Source organism: Vitis vinifera, chromosome 1 (genome assembly GCF_030704535.1).
Source record: "Vitis vinifera cultivar Pinot Noir 40024 chromosome 1, ASM3070453v1".
NCBI classification, from domain to species: domain Eukaryota; kingdom Viridiplantae; phylum Streptophyta; class Magnoliopsida; order Vitales; family Vitaceae; genus Vitis; species Vitis vinifera.
Genome location: NC_081805.1, coordinates 27,295,668 through 27,313,400, shown reverse-complemented (window position 1 = coordinate 27,313,400; position 17,733 = coordinate 27,295,668). Strand labels below are relative to the sequence as shown.

The 17,733-nt window shown below is 38.3% G+C and overlaps 1 protein-coding gene across 3 annotated transcripts; it reads left to right on the top strand.

The window, feature by feature from the left end:
- On the top strand, window positions 1-17,124 carry LOC100262625 (OVARIAN TUMOR DOMAIN-containing deubiquitinating enzyme 1). 3 transcript variants are annotated; one of them, XM_002270547.4, is made up of 10 exons: window positions 1-111; window positions 1,898-2,134; window positions 3,285-3,350; window positions 3,420-3,503; window positions 3,643-3,765; window positions 15,620-15,672; window positions 15,835-15,884; window positions 15,953-16,059; window positions 16,464-16,745; window positions 16,862-17,124. In XM_002270547.4, the coding sequence occupies exons 2-9, from the start codon at window positions 1,967-1,969 to the stop codon at window positions 16,728-16,730; spliced, it is 918 nt and encodes a 305-aa protein (XP_002270583.2). In that variant the 5' UTR covers window positions 1-111; window positions 1,898-1,966; the 3' UTR covers window positions 16,731-16,745; window positions 16,862-17,124. The 3 variants fall into 3 exon arrangements, with proteins under 3 accessions (XP_002270583.2, XP_010657332.1, XP_059591936.1); XM_010659030.3 differs by having other exon boundaries at window positions 16,823-17,124; XM_059735953.1 differs by having other exon boundaries at window positions 41-111; window positions 1,608-2,134.
- Window positions 17,125-17,733: the final 609 nt, after the last annotated feature.

The following is a 17,733-nucleotide window of genomic DNA, read 5'->3' as shown; positions in this document are numbered from 1 at the left end:
AAATATATATAGTAAACATCTAGAAACGTTTTTTTCACCGTTCACTTCAGTAGGGAGACCAGTGAGAGGGAGATCGAAGGAGAGAGAGGAACGATCGCGATTCAACTCCAGGTAACCCTAATCCTAATCCTAGGTCTCTTCCTTCTTCATTTTCCTCGCCTTCTTCCTTTAGATGATTGTTTCAATATGGAACATTACAATTGCATAGAAGATTTATGAAACGGAATTCAAAGACTTCTAGGTATTCTTAGAACGATCAGCAAATCTGAAAATGAGTCTCAAAACGCGAATCTGCGTTGTGAGCGAGAGGATGGCGCCATTTTTAACCTATCACGAGACAAAACTGAGATGTTACCAGTGACACTGATGTTGAAATGGCGGTGGCACGGAGCCCACCGCGCCCGTCTCGGCGGTGATGGAAGTTAAACAAAGTTGTTTCGTTATTTTAAACATGAAAAGTGAGAAATGGAAAATGAAAGGACATTGGATTCTTGGATATTGCAGAACTAGGTTTCGAAATTCGAAACGCGCTCTTTCCTTTGTGTTTGGATAACTGGAAAGAACATAGAAGGAACACGAAATACTGAAGATTACTTGCAAATGGATTTTTTTCAATTCGTCTTCATAACTTTCAATTGAACGATCGAGTCACTGTTTGTTTGCTGTTTTTTATTTTTTATTTTGATTTCTATTTTTTTATGCGGAGAATGTTATAGTTGTATTTTGCAGATAATTGATAGCAGATGATGTCTTATGCATTTTAAATTTGAGAACGGTTAGTTGTGTTTGGCTCATTTCATTATATTATATGTTCATTGCACCTGCCTGAGTACACAATTTTTGCATTGATGCTTAGAGGGACTTAGGTATATGCTAAGTTTGTCTCAATCTGCTTGGTTGGATCTGGACCATGAATGGAAAACTTAGATTCTATGATATTATTTCAAAACTGTACAAGGAAATAAAGAAAGGCATCTTTGTCAAAGAAAATAAAGAAGTGGTGTTAGAATATCTGATTTGTAATTTTTACATTCCAAAACTAGTTTGAGAAATTTGATATGTTTATTTTTGTGCTTGTGTGACCATAGAAGGATGGAACAAGAAAGGAAATGCTGATATTTACTTGTAAATGAATTTTTTTTTTCTTGAGTCATTTCAAGCATTTTCCTTCCATCCCCATCTTTCTTTCCAAAATCCAAACAATGCCTTAAATGCTAACCACATTGTATTCATTTTGTTTTCTTTCTTTGTTTTGTTTTGTTTGTTTGTTTTTTTTTTTTTTTTTTGGGTATTTTGCTTCCTTTGAATGTATTAGCTGAAACTTGCATATAATTGATAGCAATGCCTTGCTTATTTGAAAATTAGATAACAAGGAGTTAGTGTTTAAAATAGAAAATAGTAGGAAGTGCATCCAAATGAAGCCTAAGCTTCTTAAATTTACTATATTTCAAGTATTGCAGTTGGACTACTTGATTGAAATATTGAGTGTACCATAAGATATAATTCAGCATGAGAAGTTAGGGTCATATATCACCAGACATGCCTAGAAATTTTAGCGAAAGAAGTCACTGAATATGAGATGGCCTTTTTTTTTTCCAACTTTCCAGAGAATTGCATGGATGGAGCTGATAATGCAGTCACTGCATGGATTTTCAAAATTGTGCAAGGAAGCTACATTTGTTTTCCATTTAGAGGAGTTGTCTCTGTGTTCTAGATACCATTTATCATTTTGTTCTTGCTCATATGCATGTTTGAATATAAAGTTGACCCCTACCTTACCCCCCCCATAAAAAAAGAAAAAATTAAAAATAAACAGAAAACTCATGAGCTTTTGTGCTAGGTCTGAAATTAGCTTTTTAGTAACTGATAGATTTGTATTCCCTTTTGTTGTATTCAGGAGTATCTACTCCCAGATTCAGGAGAAGTTGAACCAGCACGTGATTTTCTTTATTGAGCTCCAGAGGCGATGGAGAATGAAGAGGGGCTTCAAGCAGATGGTGAATCAGATCCTAAAGCACCCATTCCAGTATCTGAAGTTGATGCTTGGGAAAACATCAGGGATGATGATATCATGCAACAACAGTCTGCGATTCGGGCCGAGGAAGCTGAGAAAGTTCCCTTCATCGGTGACAAGGCAAGGCCATCCCATGACACATTGAAGTTCTAGCATTTGATTACACTTGCTTTTGACAATTTTTGTTTCTGTCTTTTCAGATTTTGTTAGGCTAGATATTTCTCATTACATAATTTCGGTTATGGTTGTTGTTTCCTGACTTTCAGTGGTTTCCTTGTGGCACTTGATTTTTGTTTTTTTATCAGAAACAATAATTTTATTGCATAAGTACAGAAAGGATGAGAAAATCCTTCTGACTAGTACAAAGTCTTCTATATAAATCAGATAAAAATAAAGGAAAATAGATGTTTACTGGTCCAAAAAGGCAAAATCTATCTGTACAGGTCAAAATGCTTAGGACGACGCTCACTGCAAATCTCAATGGTAAAATACTCTCTTGTAAAAAGAAACAAGTGTCTTGCTGGGTAATTGGTTTTCTTAGTTGTCAAAATGATTTTTCCTAATGCAATCTGCCATGTGCTGCTACCTTCTCATTTATTGCTTCCCAAATTTCAAAGAACCATATAATTGCACTGACTACCAATTAAACCACACGTGTACCTCTAACTAGTTAAATGAGAATTCTGTCATATTCACAAAGAAATTTAACTATAAGTTAAATTTCTTACCGAGGAAATGAATACCATGGTCTCATCCATATCATTAATGAAGTTTGATCCTGAAATATAATTCTTCATAGCCTGAATTAGTGTACTGCAACTGTGCCTTCTTTATTTTGGGAGGTGGAATCCTATTTCGCATCACTAAGCTTGTAACTTTCATAGGTCAATGGAGCCCTATTGCAATAGTGCCCCTACTAAACACAAAGTTCCATGCATCGGCCTGTACTTCATATTCTGGGTCAAATTGGTCAAGGACAAGATCAATTTTTGTGTTGCAGCTTGTTTTTTCTTTTTCTTTTCCTTTTTAAAGCTCTGCAATGGCTTCATATTTGGGTTTTATGTCTGGTTTATTCCTCTCTCTAGTGAACTGCACTAAAGCCTAGTTAGGGGCATGGATGTCTATTCTACGTTTTGCATGTGTGCTTTATCTTCTTGAGCATGATTTCAATATCCAATAAACCTGCATTCTTAATTGAAAATGATGCCTGTGAATTCTTTTAGTTTTGAATTTATGTAAGAATAAATCCTTTATGGTAATGGAACTGCAGGAACCTCTTTCTGTATTAGCAGCTGAATATGAGTCAGGCAGCCCCATCTTGCTGAAGAAAATAAAGGTTTTTTATTGTGTGTTTTGCAGTTCTTCTCGCTTTTTCGTCTTTAAACACAATTGACCCTTCATCCAGGTGCTTGGTGAAAAATATGGCTCTATCAGGCGAACTAGGGGAGATGGGAACTGCTTTTTTCGAGGCTTTATGTTTTCATACCTTGTATGTATAGATATATGTTCTTCTCACAAATTCATCTTTCTTTATAGTTTGTATTTCATCATTTGAGGTTCTTGTTGGAAGGAAGTTAATACGATGTTGTAATTTTAGCTACTTAAAAAATTGTGAGTTGCCAAAATAGGAGCATATTCTGGAGTCACAAGACCAAGCAGAAGTTGATCGCGTCACAACTAATGTTGAAAAATGCAGAGAGACACTTCAAGCTCTAGGTTATGCAGACTTTACTTTTGAGGACTTTTTTGCGGTAAGTCTATCATAAATATGTTCTTTATATTTCTTTTGTGGTTGCTATGTTTTGTTTTATTATTTATTTATTTTTGATAGACAATATATATATATATATTTATGGCGCTTAAGCAAAGGGTGTAACAAAGTGTATATGATGTATGCATTTGGTGTCAAAATAGGCAAGCTATAAAAAGAAAGAATAATAAAAAACAAGCTCCCTTTCCTTACTTTTTTTGTTTTGATTAGAAACAAAAGGTATATATTAAATGAGAAAAGAAACATGAGAAGGATGAGGAATCCACCCTATGATGTACAAGTCTGATCAAAAGAACTAAGCAAATCTCCATTAACCGAAGAAGGCTATACAAAGAGTACAAAAGGCTGCTTGATCAAAGGAATTAACTAAACCTCCACTAACCAAGGAAGGCTACACAAAAGGAACAAAAGGCCTATACAAGTAAAACATTCTTGACCCAATAGACCCAACTCTAAGGTGTACATAATGGAAGCCAACTAAGTTGGATTACACTCGAAGGATAGGGTTAAAAAATGTTTGTGCAGTGAACAAAAAAAAACACATAAAAATGAAGCTGATCCCACATCATCTTCGGCGTCTTCCAAATGTCCTCGAAAATCCTAACATTCCTCTCTCTCCATACAATCCACAACAGAGAAAGACACACAATCCTCCATAGAGTCTTGCCTCTAAAAGAATTTCAAAACACTTGAAAGAAATCACCATCATATCGCAAATATTGCTTGGCTGAACCCACTCCATCCTAGCCTATGAAAAAATTCTATGCCACAATCTCAAAGTAATCGGACAATGCAAGAAGAGATGATCAATTGTCTCTCTGCTCCTCCTACAAAGGATGCACCAATTAGGGCTAAGGACTTTGAAAGGCCTTTTCACCTGCAATATGTCATTGGTATTTACCTTCTTATGTGCCACTAACCAAACAAAGACACCTTAGAGGGGACTTCTGATTTCCTCAAAAAATTAGCTGGGTAGAAAGGAACAAAATTTGAGACAATGGATAAGGCTGAAAAAAATGATTTAACTGAGAAAATTCCCGAAGAGGACGGTACCCAAATAAGCCAATCAACAAAACATATAATGGTCAATGAATGATCATTTATGTACACTTTTGATTCATTTCAAAATGTATTCATTAAAGAAAATCTAATAGTTTGTTATGACTGTCCAAGTCTTAAAAAAACCCTTCTATTTCTTTTGTTCCACAACATCTAAAATAGACAAAAAGGAGTAACCCAACAAACTTTTTTCCGTTTCTTTCCCATGAAGATCTATGCCAATTCATCATGATTTTGCTTAATATTGGAGTGCATCATCCAAGCCACGCCACAAAGAAAAAAACTAGTTATCATAGGAAACTTGCTTTAAGGCAATGAAGAAGCAAATTATTAGTCGATTCCTCCTCATCTTTGCACATATAACATCTAGTTGGCATCATCCATTCCTTGCTTTTAAGTTGATTGATCATTAAAATCCTTTTCCATATTGCTTCCCATACAAAGAATCTCACCTTCATATGTATCTAGGAATTCCAAACTATGTTTGTGGGAAAAGAATCTCTTCTTCCTCTGGCTAGGGAGTTGTAGAAGGATTTAACATGGAACTTGCCACACTGTGACTCCTTCCAACCCATTCTATCATTCTCATCTCTAGAAAGGCCATCATTCTTTCAAGCTCCCAATTGTGAAATTGTCTTGAGAAGCAAGGATTCCACCAACCTCCCTTCCTAACTTGCTGTCAAACCTTTGCTACCCATGAGCCTTTAGTGGTGACTATAGAGAATAATGTCAGGAAGAACTCTTCTAAAGATAAGTCTCGACACAATCTATCTTTCCAAGATTTGAGCATTCTTCTATTGCCAACTATGTAATGAGATATGCTTTTAAAGGACTCCCACCCATTTCTAATTGCTTTCCATACACCTGCCCTACAACCTTTCTTCACACCCCTTGAGCATCATCTCCCTTTCCCAAACTTTTGTGCTACAACACATTTCCATAAGGACTCTTTCTCAATTTCAAATCTTCATTTCTACTTATGAAGGAGAGCCTTGTTTAGAAATAAAGAGATTTCTAATGCCAAGGCCCCCATACTCTTTTAGTAGGTTATGAACCATTTTTATTTATTTATTTATGAGAAACAACATTATAATATATTAAGGTCAGTAAGAATAATAAGTAGAATAGAAGGACAAGGAATCCTCAAAAAAAAAAAACGACAGAAAAAGTAAGTAAGAACCTCTAAAGTACTAAGTAAATCTATACAACTATAAGGTGCCACAACGTATATGGGAATAAGTCCTTGCCATCCCACACCTTTAGACCTACACACTAACAATGTATCATATTAAGGGGGATACCCTTAAAAATTCTAGTACAAGAGGCCTAAAAGGAGGCTAAGAAATGAATAATATCTCAAAAACCCTCTGAAGTTCTTGCCTTGTTTTAAAAAATCTTAACATTTCTTTTCCACCACATAACCCACATTAAAGCAAGACAAACAAACAAATTGTCACTACACCTTGTCGCTAATGGTACTTTCCAACCCTTTATATGAGATGGTCATCATGTCACATATACTCCTAGGAGGAACCCAGTCCAAATGAGTAAATTTGAATAGTTTATGTCATAGCCCCAAAGTTAAATGATAGTGTAATAAAAAATGATCTACCATTTCACCACTCTCCATACACAATAAACAAACATTAGAATTGAGGGCTTTGTGGGGTATTCTCATTTGTAGCCTGTCATTGGTGTTTACCTTTTTATGCGTCACTAACCAAGTAGAGGACTTGACCTAAAATGGGGTTTGTGATTTCCAAACAAAATCAGTGAGGAAAAAGGGAATTGAATTAATATGGTTAGATAAGACTAAAAAGAATGACTTTATTGTAAATGAACCTGAAGAAGATAAGGAATAACCTCTTGCATTAGGAAGAAATGGGGATAAGTGCAAACAAGAAAGAGGGGACATGAGTCTTTTAAGATCTCCTATCTCAAAATCCGAAAGATTGCAATGAAAGTTTAAATTCCAAGAGAAAGGATTAGTGGACCCAAGAACTGATGAAATGATATTTTTTTTAGCTGTGGCAATTGTGAATATACCTGGGAATTGAGGACACAAAGGTTTGTCCCCCACCACAAGTCTTCCCATAAACAAATTCTCGTCCCATCTCCCGCAACCAACCAAGTGTATTTGGAAAAATCCTGAAAGACTCGTGCAATGGCTTTCCAAGGGCATTGATGCGATCACCTGACAATAGTGTTGGCATTCCACCCATTAATATGTGTCCCATATATGCTTAGAATAAGCTGATGCCAAAGAGAGAAACTTTCCTCAGGAAACCTCCAAGTCATTTCCCTAATAAAGCACGATTTCTTACAAAAATCTTCCCAAACCCTAGTCCCCTTTCCCCTTTAGACATATATGCTAAGTCCCAATTAATGAGATGGTATCTCTTATGCTCCCAACCCTTGACCAAAGAAAATACCTTTACAATTTCTCAATTTTTAGTGTCATAGAAGAAAGGGTCTTGAACATGGAAATGAAATTGCTAGGAATATGGGACAAACACGAGTGAATAAGAGTTATCCTTCTACCTAAAAGCAAATAAGCTTTTTTCCACTCATCTAGTCTTCACAAAATTCTTTCAATCACCAAATCCTAGAGAACACCTGCCTTTGGGTTCCCTCCTAGTGGAAGTCCCAAATAGGGAATAGGCTAATCTGACACTTTGCAATCAAGCGCCAATGCCATCCCATTGAGTTGATCCTGATCAATGTTGATGCCAAACAAATTACTATTTTCTAGATTGACTTAAAGACTAAAAATATGCCCAAATACTAACAAAATTATCTTAAGAGTTTTTAATTTTTTTGGACAAACTCTAGAAAAAAAAAGGCGTCATCTGCAAATTGCAGATGAGATATTGTAGTCTTACTCCTTCCTATAGTGAAGCCTTCCAATAGCCTATTCTCCTTAGCCCTCAAGATCAATATACTTAACACATCAGCTACAATGACAAAGAGGAAATGAGGTAGTGGATTTCCTTTGTCTTGAGCCTCTAGAAGTTTTGACCCAACCTTTGGCATTACCATTTACTAGAATTGCAAAAGAGATAGAGGATAAACAACCTCTCATCCAAGTCCTCCATCTAAAACTGAACCCCCTCCTTTCAAGTACATGGTTTAGAAAACTAATCCACATGGTCATAAGCCTTTTTGAAATCAATTTTGAAAACTGCTCCTTCTCCAGATCATCTTTTTTCATCCACTACCTCATTGGCTATTAACGGTGCGTCTAGTATTTGTCTTCCATTAACAAAAACTCCTGGTGTGATATGGATAGTTTCATTAAGAACACCTTGTAACTGCCTTGATAGGACATTGGCTATAACCTTATACAAACAAGTGACCAAATTGATCAGTCTAAAATAGGAAATCCTTTTGTTCTAACTCTTTTTGGGCTTTAGAGCAATGAAGGTGGCATTTGTACTCCAATTAACTACCCCACTTCAATGAAATTTTGAAAATACCCTTTCTAAATCCTCCTTAATCACATCCCAATACTCTTGGAACACAACCATGGTAAAGCCATCAGGCTCGGGAGCTTTGTCCTTATCTAATTGAACAATGGCTTGACAAATCTCTTTTTTAGTAAAGGGGCGTTCCAACCAAGCAACACTCTCTGTTCAAATGGATGATTAATCTAAGCTTTCTAACCTTAGACTTTCCAAGGGGGTTTGCATATAGTTTCCCAAAAAAAGCAAGATCTTTGTTGAAATAGTGTCCATGTTATCTAAAATTACTCTTTCATCCTCCAAGACCTTGACATACTTCTTATTGCACCTGCCACTAGCCACCCTATGAAAAAATTTGAATTACAATCCTCTTCTTTCACCCACATCATCCTAGATTTTTGCCTCTAGTGCACCTCTTTCCTTAACAGTAACTCCTTTGACTCCTCTTTTCAGAAGGCCCTTTGCTCTAAAAGCTTGGGAGAAAGATTCCCTTCTTGCTTGATAGCATCAATGCTAGCAATATCATTACGGATGCTCTTCTTCCTCTCATTTAACTCTCCAAAATACTCCTTATTCCATTCTTTCAATTTGGATTTAACAAATTGTAACTTCCTCATGAACTTATGCCTTTCCCAACCATCGCTCCGAAAATCTCTCTAACAATTATTAAAACCATCTTTGAAATCTGGATGGAGTAACCACATGTTCTTAAATCTAAATAGAGTTGGTCCCCACTTGAATAGATTTGTGTCTAAGGCAATTGGGCAGTGATCTGACATCAATCTAGGAAGAGCTTCTTGAAGGCTTCGAGGGAAATTTTGCTCCCACTCATTTGAGTATAGAAATCTCTCCAATCTCTTACACACTGCGGCATTTTGCATATTTGACCAGGTTGGTCCCCACTTGGTTTTGGTTGCCTTGATACTTTATTTTATTTTGTTTTATTTTTTGCCATTTCATATATAAAAAGTCACTAATATTTCTTGTATGCCTTCTCCATCAGTGAACAAATCGTGATACCTTGGCTCTAATAAATGAATAAATGGGAGGCTCTGGTGGTTCTACTTTGCAATTCTGTAGTCTTTGATATTTTTCTTGTTGCTTCTCCATAGTCTCTTAGATAAGTCTTGGGTCCCCCGACTACAAGGATAAGGATTTGACCTTTGTCAAATAGACAGAAGTAATTCTTTTGGATGCTACTTGCTGCATCCAGCACTCTGATATAGTGGTTGGATGCTACTTTCCAATCAATGAACTTGGTATTGGAGCCTATGAGTTGGGATGGGTGCTGGTCCTTTATGGATTCCATTGTTTAAGCATTTAGAAAAGCCTCTGGTGCAAATCCTGATTGACACTCTTGTGTTCTCACATTCTGTCCACCTTGACACTGTATAATATTTTCAATTTGTTCTGTTTGATTTTTGCATGTGGATTTTTTTTTTTTAGATAAAAGCGCAAAAATATATTACGAGGCAAAAAGCCACAAAGCATACGGGAAGTATACATAGCAGCCTGAACAAAAACAACACTCACCACCCCTTAGGGAACGACAAGCCATTCCAAAAAACCTAAAAGCGAAGAGGACTCCTCTCCCATATACACCCTTGCCCAACTCCACAAGTTACAAACAAAAGAATTCTTTAGTTTCTGAATAGCTAGAGAGCCCCCCCTGAAAGCTAATCTATTTCTCTCCTTCCAAACCGTCCAAAAAATACACAACGGGATGGAAGTCCAAATCCTTTTCCTCTTTCTCCCCACCAAAGGGCCCCTCCAACTGACTAACATCTCTTTGACTTTCTCTGGGAACACCCAATTAGCCCCAAACAAGGCCAAGACAATCTCCCAGAGAGCCCTTACAACTGTAGAGTGTAAAAGAATATGATTTACATTTTCCTCTTCATAACCACACAAAAAACACCGATTTGGAAGAAGCCAGCCCCGTCTTTGAAGTTTATCCAAAGTTAGGACCTTCTCCTAAGAAGCCTCCCACGCAAAAAAAGCAACTTTGGTTGGTACCTTGTCCACCCAAATGCTCTTTTTCGGGAAGGTAATGACATTAGGCCCTGTCAACAACTTGTAGGCATCTCTAATTCAAAAGCGGTCGTGTCCCCCTCCTTTCCATATCACCGAGTCCTCTTCAAGAGAAATCCTCAAATCCCTCAACATATGCAACAGCTCTCCTAAGGCGTCCAGCTCCCAATTATTAGAGTTTCTAGAGAGTCTTATGTTCCAACCTCCTTGACCAAGACTAGAATCCGACATCTCATTTACCGAGGCATTCCTTTGTGCCGCCAAAGCAAACAACTGGGGAAAAGCTTTGTATGTGGAATTATGAAAGAGTAAAACATGATGATAGTATTGCATGTAATCTTAGCCTGATGATTGAATTTTTTTTTTCATGTCTTCTGATGCTAATCTTTATCACCTCTCATCTTCATGATCTGCAGAAGCATTTCTGTTGAATCTCCCATCAGAAAAGAAAATAAGGAAAGAAAATAATATTATTCGGGGAATTTTCAAAAATTGAACTTTCACTTAGGTGAGCTCAAGGAATTGGGAGTTGTGTGGGATATTGATATCTGATAGTAGCTGTGATGGGATAGGATGGATTCTTCTTCTTCGATTAGGTAGATTACTATTTGTGCTTATAGTCCTGGCAATAGTGATGTAGGAAGCCTTATCTTGATGCTTGTCCTTTGGGTAATCTGGTATGGATAAGCACTAGGTGATTTAGTCCCTATGGAATTACTGTGATGACAAATTTTGGTATATTTTAGCATTTTCCCTCATGCTATGTTTGGTTCTTGGATAATTTGAGGAAAAATGCAAGAGAAAGAAATAGAAAAGAAAAGTAGAAACGAAGGTGAAAGAAATGTCTCCGCAAGAGAAAACATTTTCCCAGGGTTTTGATTCCAGTTGATTAATGAGAATCAAAATTCTCTGTTGGAATGTCCGTGGGATTAATGATTTTGAGAAAAGAAAGCTAATCAAGGGAGTGATGAGGAATCAAAAACCGGATTTGGTTTGCCTCTTAGAGACGAAGGTGAAAGAAATGTCTTTGCAAATGGTAAAAAGTGTGGGTGTAGGAAGATTTCTTAATTGGGCGTTAGTGAACGCTAGGGGTGCGGCAGGAGGTCTCTTTCTCTTTTGGGATAACAGAGTCTTGGAGAATTTAGAGGTTGAAAGTGGGGGGTACTCCATCTCTATTCGATTTAGAAATTGCGCTGATGGCTTCTCTTGGATTTTCTCTGGAGTGTACGGGCCAGTGATTGGTAGCGAAAAGGAAGATTTTTGGGAGGAGCTTGGAGCCATCCGTGGCCTCTGGGATGACCCTTGGTGCGTAGGAGGGGACTTTAACTCTGTAAGATTCCCAGAGGAAAGAAGGAATGCCCCTAGTCTCATAGGTGAAATGAGAAGATTTTCAGAGGTGATAAGGGAGTTGGGGCTGAGGGATTCTCCACTGACTGGAGGTCCTTTCACTTGGATAGGGGGCTTGAACTCTCTAGCTGTCTCTAGGTTAGATCGTTTCCTGATTTTGGATCAATGGGAGGACCACTTTTCAGCCATCACACAATCTGCTCTACCTTGTATGGTCTCCGATCACACCCTCATAGTCCTAGAAGCTGGAGGTTTATCTTCAGGAAAAAGCCCCTTTCGTTTTGAAAATATGTGGCTGAAAATAGATGGATTCAAAGACCTAGTAAGAAGCTGGTGGAATGGGTATTTTGTCGAAGGCTATAGCAGCCACTGCATTGCTGAGAAACTCAAAGCGCTTAAGAAGGACCTGAAAAGCTGGAACAAGGAGGTGGTAGGCAACGTCTCTTCCAATAGAGCAGAGGCCTTCGCCCGCCTACAGTGTTGGGAAGCCAAGAAGAAGGAGAACCCTCTTAATCCTGGAGATATGGAGGCTAAAAATCTGGCTCTTGAGGACTATAAGACATGGGCCCTTCTGGAAGAAACTTCTTGGAGAAATCTGGTTAAGAGAAGGCAACAAAAATACCAAATATTTCCATAAAATGGCTAATGCTAGGGCAAGGAGGAACTTCCTGTCTAAAATTAGAGTGAATGGGGTGACTCTCTCTTCCATTGAAGATATAAAAGATAGTGTTTGCAGAACCTACCAGTCCCTCCTCTCAAAATCTGGGGATTGGAGGCCTAGTATCAATGGCCTTAATTTCAAGGGACTGGGAGAGGGAGTGGCCAACAGCCTGGAAGTTATGTTCTCTGAGGAAGAAATCTTTGCAACCCTTAGCAGCTGCTGTGGGGACAAATCCCTAGACCCAGACGACTTCACAATGGCATTCTGGTTGTTTTGTCAGGAAGTTGTTAAACCAGAAATTTTGGGTCTCTTCAGGGAGTTTTACCTCAATGGAACCTTCCAGAGAAGCTTAAACTCCATGTTCCTCTTGCTCATTCCCAAAAAGGAGGGGGCCGAAGACCTAAGAGATTTCAAACCAATCAGCCTGGTAGGGAGTGTGTACAAACTGCTGGCCAAAGTCCTAGCAAATAGGTTGAAATCAGTGATGGGGGAGGTGATTTCTGATTCTCAGCAAGCTTTCGTCCAAGGGAGACAGATTCCGGACTCCGTTCTTATTACTAACGAAACCCTTGATTCTAGATTGAAAGACAACAAGTCGGGTCTTCTTCTTAAGATGGACATCGAGAAAGCTTTTGACCATGTCAAATGGGACTTTCTCATAGAGGTGATGTCCAAGATGGGATTTGGGCATAGATGGATTAATTGGATGAAATGGTGCTGCTCTACAACAACCTTCTCGATCCTCATCAATGGGAGCCCTTTGGGCTTCTTTCGTAGCTCTAGGGGATTGAGACAGGGGGACCTCCTTTCCCCCTATCTCTTCCTTTTTGCCATGGAAGCCCTTAGCCAACTGTTGTCTTGTGCAAGAAACGGGGGTTTTATTTCTGGCTTCAGAGTGGGAGGAAGAGGAAGAGAGGGACTAATCGTGTCCCATCTCTTGTTTGCCGATGACACCTTGATCTTCTGTGACGCCGAAGCAGATGAGTTGCAATATCTTAGCTGGACTTTCATGTGGTTTGATGCGATTGCAGGATTAAAAGTCAATCTGAGCAAAACTGAGGCCTTTCCAGTGGGGGAAGGCATTCCTATGGAGACCCTCGCCTCGGTACTGGGATGTAAGATAGGGAGTCTTCCTACCACCTATTTGGGTCTCCCCCTTGGAGCCCCCTACAAATCCACCAAGGTGTGGGATACCGTGGAAGAAAGATTCAGGAAAAGGTTGTCTCTCTGGAAAAGGCAATACCTCTCCAAAGGTGGCTGTCTTACCTTGTTAAAAAGCACCCTCTCCAGCCTCCCAACCTACTTCCTTTCTCTATTTGTGATCCCTAAGAAGGTGTGTGCAAGGCTTGAAAAGATCCAAAGAGATTTCTTATGGGGCGGTGGTGCCTTAGAGAACACGCCTCACTTAGTAAGTTAAAAGGTTATCTGTGCTGCTAAAAAGGATGGGGGCTTGGGCATTCGCAATCTAGCTATTTTTAACAAGGCCCTTCTTGGGAAGTGGTTGTGGAGATTAGCTAATGAGAATGAGTCCCTATGGAAGCATATTATCTCTAGTAAGTATGACCTTCAAGATGAGGGATGGTGCTCCAAAGGTGTAAGAGATCGTTATGGGGTGGGGGTTTGGAAGGCCATCAGAAATGGATGGGAGAGCTTCCGTTCTCACTCCCGCTTCATTGTAGGGGATGGCACTAGAGTGAAGTTTTGGAAGGACTTGTGGTGTGAAAACCAATCTTTGGAAGAAGCTTTTCCCATCTTGTTTAATCTGTCCGTCAACAAAGATAGTTGGGGGCCTCGTTTTAATAGACATCTTAATGATTGGGAGGTGGGAGAAGTTGAAAGCTTGTTAGGCAAGCTCCTCCCTATGACCATTAGAAGAGGTGTGGATGATGCGCTCCGGTGGAAAGAGAACAAGAATGGAACCTTTTTAGTTAAATAATTTTATAGCTCTCTCTCAAGGGGCATCAAAACCCCCTTCCCGGCTAGAACTATTTGGACTCCTTGGGTCCCAATTAGAGCTAGCTTCTTTGGTTGGGAGGCGGCTTGGAGCAGGCTGCTCACCACTGACCGTCTGAAGAGATTTGGTTGGAGCATTCCCAACAGGTGCTTTTTGTGAAAAAATGAGGAGGAAACCATAGATCACCTTCTTTTGTTTTGTGAAAAGACCAAAATGTTATGGCTTTTGATTCTTTCCTTTTTTGGGGTGCAATGGGTGATGCACTCCTCTGTGAAAAGGAACCTCCTGGGTTGGCATGGTTCTTTTGTGGGCAAGAAAAGGGAGAAAGCTTGGAGAGCAGCCCCCCTCTGCCTGATGTGGACCATATGGAAAGAAAGGAATAGGAGGGCCTTCGATGATATTGAGAGGAACGACCAAGATATTAAGTCCATTTTTTTGTACACTTTTGTGAATTGGGCTAGGGTGTATATAAAGAAACACACTTACTCTTTGATAGATTTTGTAGATTGGCTAGCCACCAAGTAAGGGTGAGGCTTGTTTTCCCTTTGGTGTCTTACTTCTTTGTATCTTGGTATACACCGTGTATACTCTTTCCTTAGCCTTTTGGCCTTTAATGAAATTACTTTACCTATCAAAAAAAAAAAAAAAGAGTAGAAAAAAAAATGTAGATTTAAAGTAAAAAAAAAATATTTTTATATGTTGCCTTAAACTCATTTTACTTTTTTTTAACAATTTTATATAAAGATGAAATAATTTAAAATGCATAAGTTTCTAACCAATTTTAATTATATTTGACTTTCTTTCATATTTTTCATTGTTAAACCAAACATGAGAAAATCATTTTCCCTAACATTTTTTTATTTCCTTAGTATTTTCTTGGAACCAAACATAGCATTAAAGATGCATTTATTTGATTAAAGAGATTGTGGATTCCTAGGTCAGCTAACTCTAGGACAGGTCGGAAAACTCTAGATTGACATTTCAATGTGGGATACTTTTCCTGATTGGAATTTTAAATTGCTTTTTTTTAACTGTTTGACATTAATCTTTCTTGGGGAGAGTCATACTCATTTCCCCATTTGAACAATGCTTTCATTTTCTATTCAAGAAGTGAAAAGGGAAAAGAAGTTCTAATTGCTAGGAGTTGCAAACATGGTCTGTGTGCTAGTGTGTGTTGCTAATGTTGGACTCAGGAATGACTTTTGACTAGCAAACTTTGATTAAACTGTATTTTTTTTCCTTTTTCAGAGATTATATTTTTATAATATTTAATTCCTTTTACACCAACTCTCTTTGACTAAATCCTTGTGATAATTTTCAGTTATTCCTTGAGCAGCTGGAAAGTGTTGTCCAAGGAAAGGAGACTTCCATAAGGTATAAACCATTAAAATTGTTTTTTTACCTTGGCACTTTTATTAAGAGCCTTGATGTGAGATGGTGCATTTGATGCCAGAGTTTTTAGTTATCTGTGTCTTCATTTAAGCAAATCAAAAGACTCATGAACAAGTGTGATTAATACTAGATTGCTCATTTCAGTCATGATGAGCTTGTAATAAGGAGTCGAGATCAGTCCATATCCGACTATAGTGAGTGACTTTGAACTCATGTAGTTTTCTTGACCATTTTTGTATAACCTGACACAGTTCTTGTTTAGTTGTAATGTTCTTCAGATTTGTAACCTCTGGTGAAATAAAACGACGCTCAGAGTTTTTTGAACCCTTCATATTGGGAATGACAAATGCTACAGCTACAGTGGAGCAGGTTTATTCTCTGTCTAAATCTTGTATGGTTATCGCTATCAATATTTTCCATCTTTCCATGGTAGATCATTGTAGTATTGGCATACAGATCGTGTCATGCCTTTGTTATGATAACTAAAATCTGTAGTTTTTGAGGCTGGAAATAATAAGAATGGGTGCTGGTTTTCCCTGGCCTTAATTACTATGGAATTATTTGCATCTGACCCATGGTTTCCATGTGGGCTTTCTTCAATTGGAAGTCATTATTCTTCTCTTGATTCCAAGGCACATGACTGGTTGCAGTTCAGTTTTGTTTGCTTGTCTTGACATACATACATACATATATTATATATATATATTCTTCAGTTTCATCCACAACCTCTTTTGGTGTCACTTTCTTATATGTTGCCTTTTATTTCACCATAGTTTTGCAAGTCATCAGTGGAACCAATGGGCGAAGAGAGCGACCATGTGCACATTATTGCATTGTCTGATGCACTGGGTGTGCCAATCCGTGTTGTGTACCTGGACCGGAGCACTTATGATATTGATCATGTCATCGTAAATCATCATGATTTCATTCCCTCTGCTGGTGATCTTCCCAGTGCAGGTGGTGGGAGCTCTGAAACCACCAAGCCCATTGTGACTTTGCTATACCGACCAGGCCACTATGATATTCTTTACCTTAAGTGAAGTTCACCTGTTCTGGTAAAGCTGCTTTCATGGGCATTCTTTTTTGTTTTTCGGGTTATGGAGTTTTTTGCTTGACTATGCATGTATTACAGGAACTGAAAATGTCCTGGTTCGTGAATTTGTATTGGCAGGACATCAAGTTCTGTGAGGTGAAGACTCGAGCTCTTTCATGCCCTTCATGCTGTAACTTGTGGTCCCGAGTGTTGATATGCTTCTGAGCTGTGTGAGTGAGGACAGATGATGACCTGGTAAAGTTTTTTTGCTTTAAATGGAGGATGACATAACAATTAGCGTGTCTTTACATGGTCTTCATTCATCTGGATGAACTTTTATTGCTAAAAATGAAAACTGTAGATTCTGCAATCAAATTCAAGGTCTAAACTTCCAATCTGAACCTTTTCTTCTATGGTTAACATTTCTCTTTGTCCTACCAAAGTTCTTAAAATGGTACCAGCTTAAGATTTTAGTTTTGCTGACACTGAATCCTTACACCCCAATCTCTGCATATGTGCCTATACCGGAGGTTTATTTTAGACTAGGGTCCTTGGCCTAGTTCAGAACAAAAAATGCAGATCGGCATGTCATTTTCGCAGGAATATGTTAAACCATGAAATCTCATCTGAGGGGTGGGTTTGGTTTCTTGTTCAGACTTGTAGTACTGTTGCATATCTGCTTTGATCGGGCTGTTGAAACCAATCCATCGACAGTTAAAACTAAAAGTTACTTAACACAGAATTTGCGGAACCAGTGTGAAATGGTTGCCAGCCCTTTTGGTGTCCAAATAGAAAAAAAGCAGGCAGATTTAATGGTTGAATTAAATTCCTACTGCCGTATTCTGTGCACTCTTTTAAGGTTCCATACTTCCATTTACTTGACGAAGGGTATGATATGATGTGTTTAACTGAATATTTATATGCATTGTGATAACATTCTTGATTCAATGATAAGAGACTTCACCACAAAATGAGCTATATGGACAAGGTCTGGTGTCCTGTTGTTGGGA

Bases quoted from the DNA above. Each gene is read 5' to 3' on its own strand.
- LOC100262625 (XM_002270547.4), top strand. From the start codon at position 1,967: ATGGAGAATGAAGAGGGGCTTCAAGCAGATGGTGAATCAGATCCTAAA. The intron at 3,504-3,642 runs GTATGTATAGAT...TTGCCAAAATAG, and splicing joins GCTTTATGTTTTCATACCTT to GAGCATATTCTGGAGTCACA. The intron at 15,885-15,952 runs GTGAGTGACTTT...GTTCTTGTTTAG, and splicing joins TCAGTCCATATCCGACTATA to TTGTAATGTTCTTCAGATTT.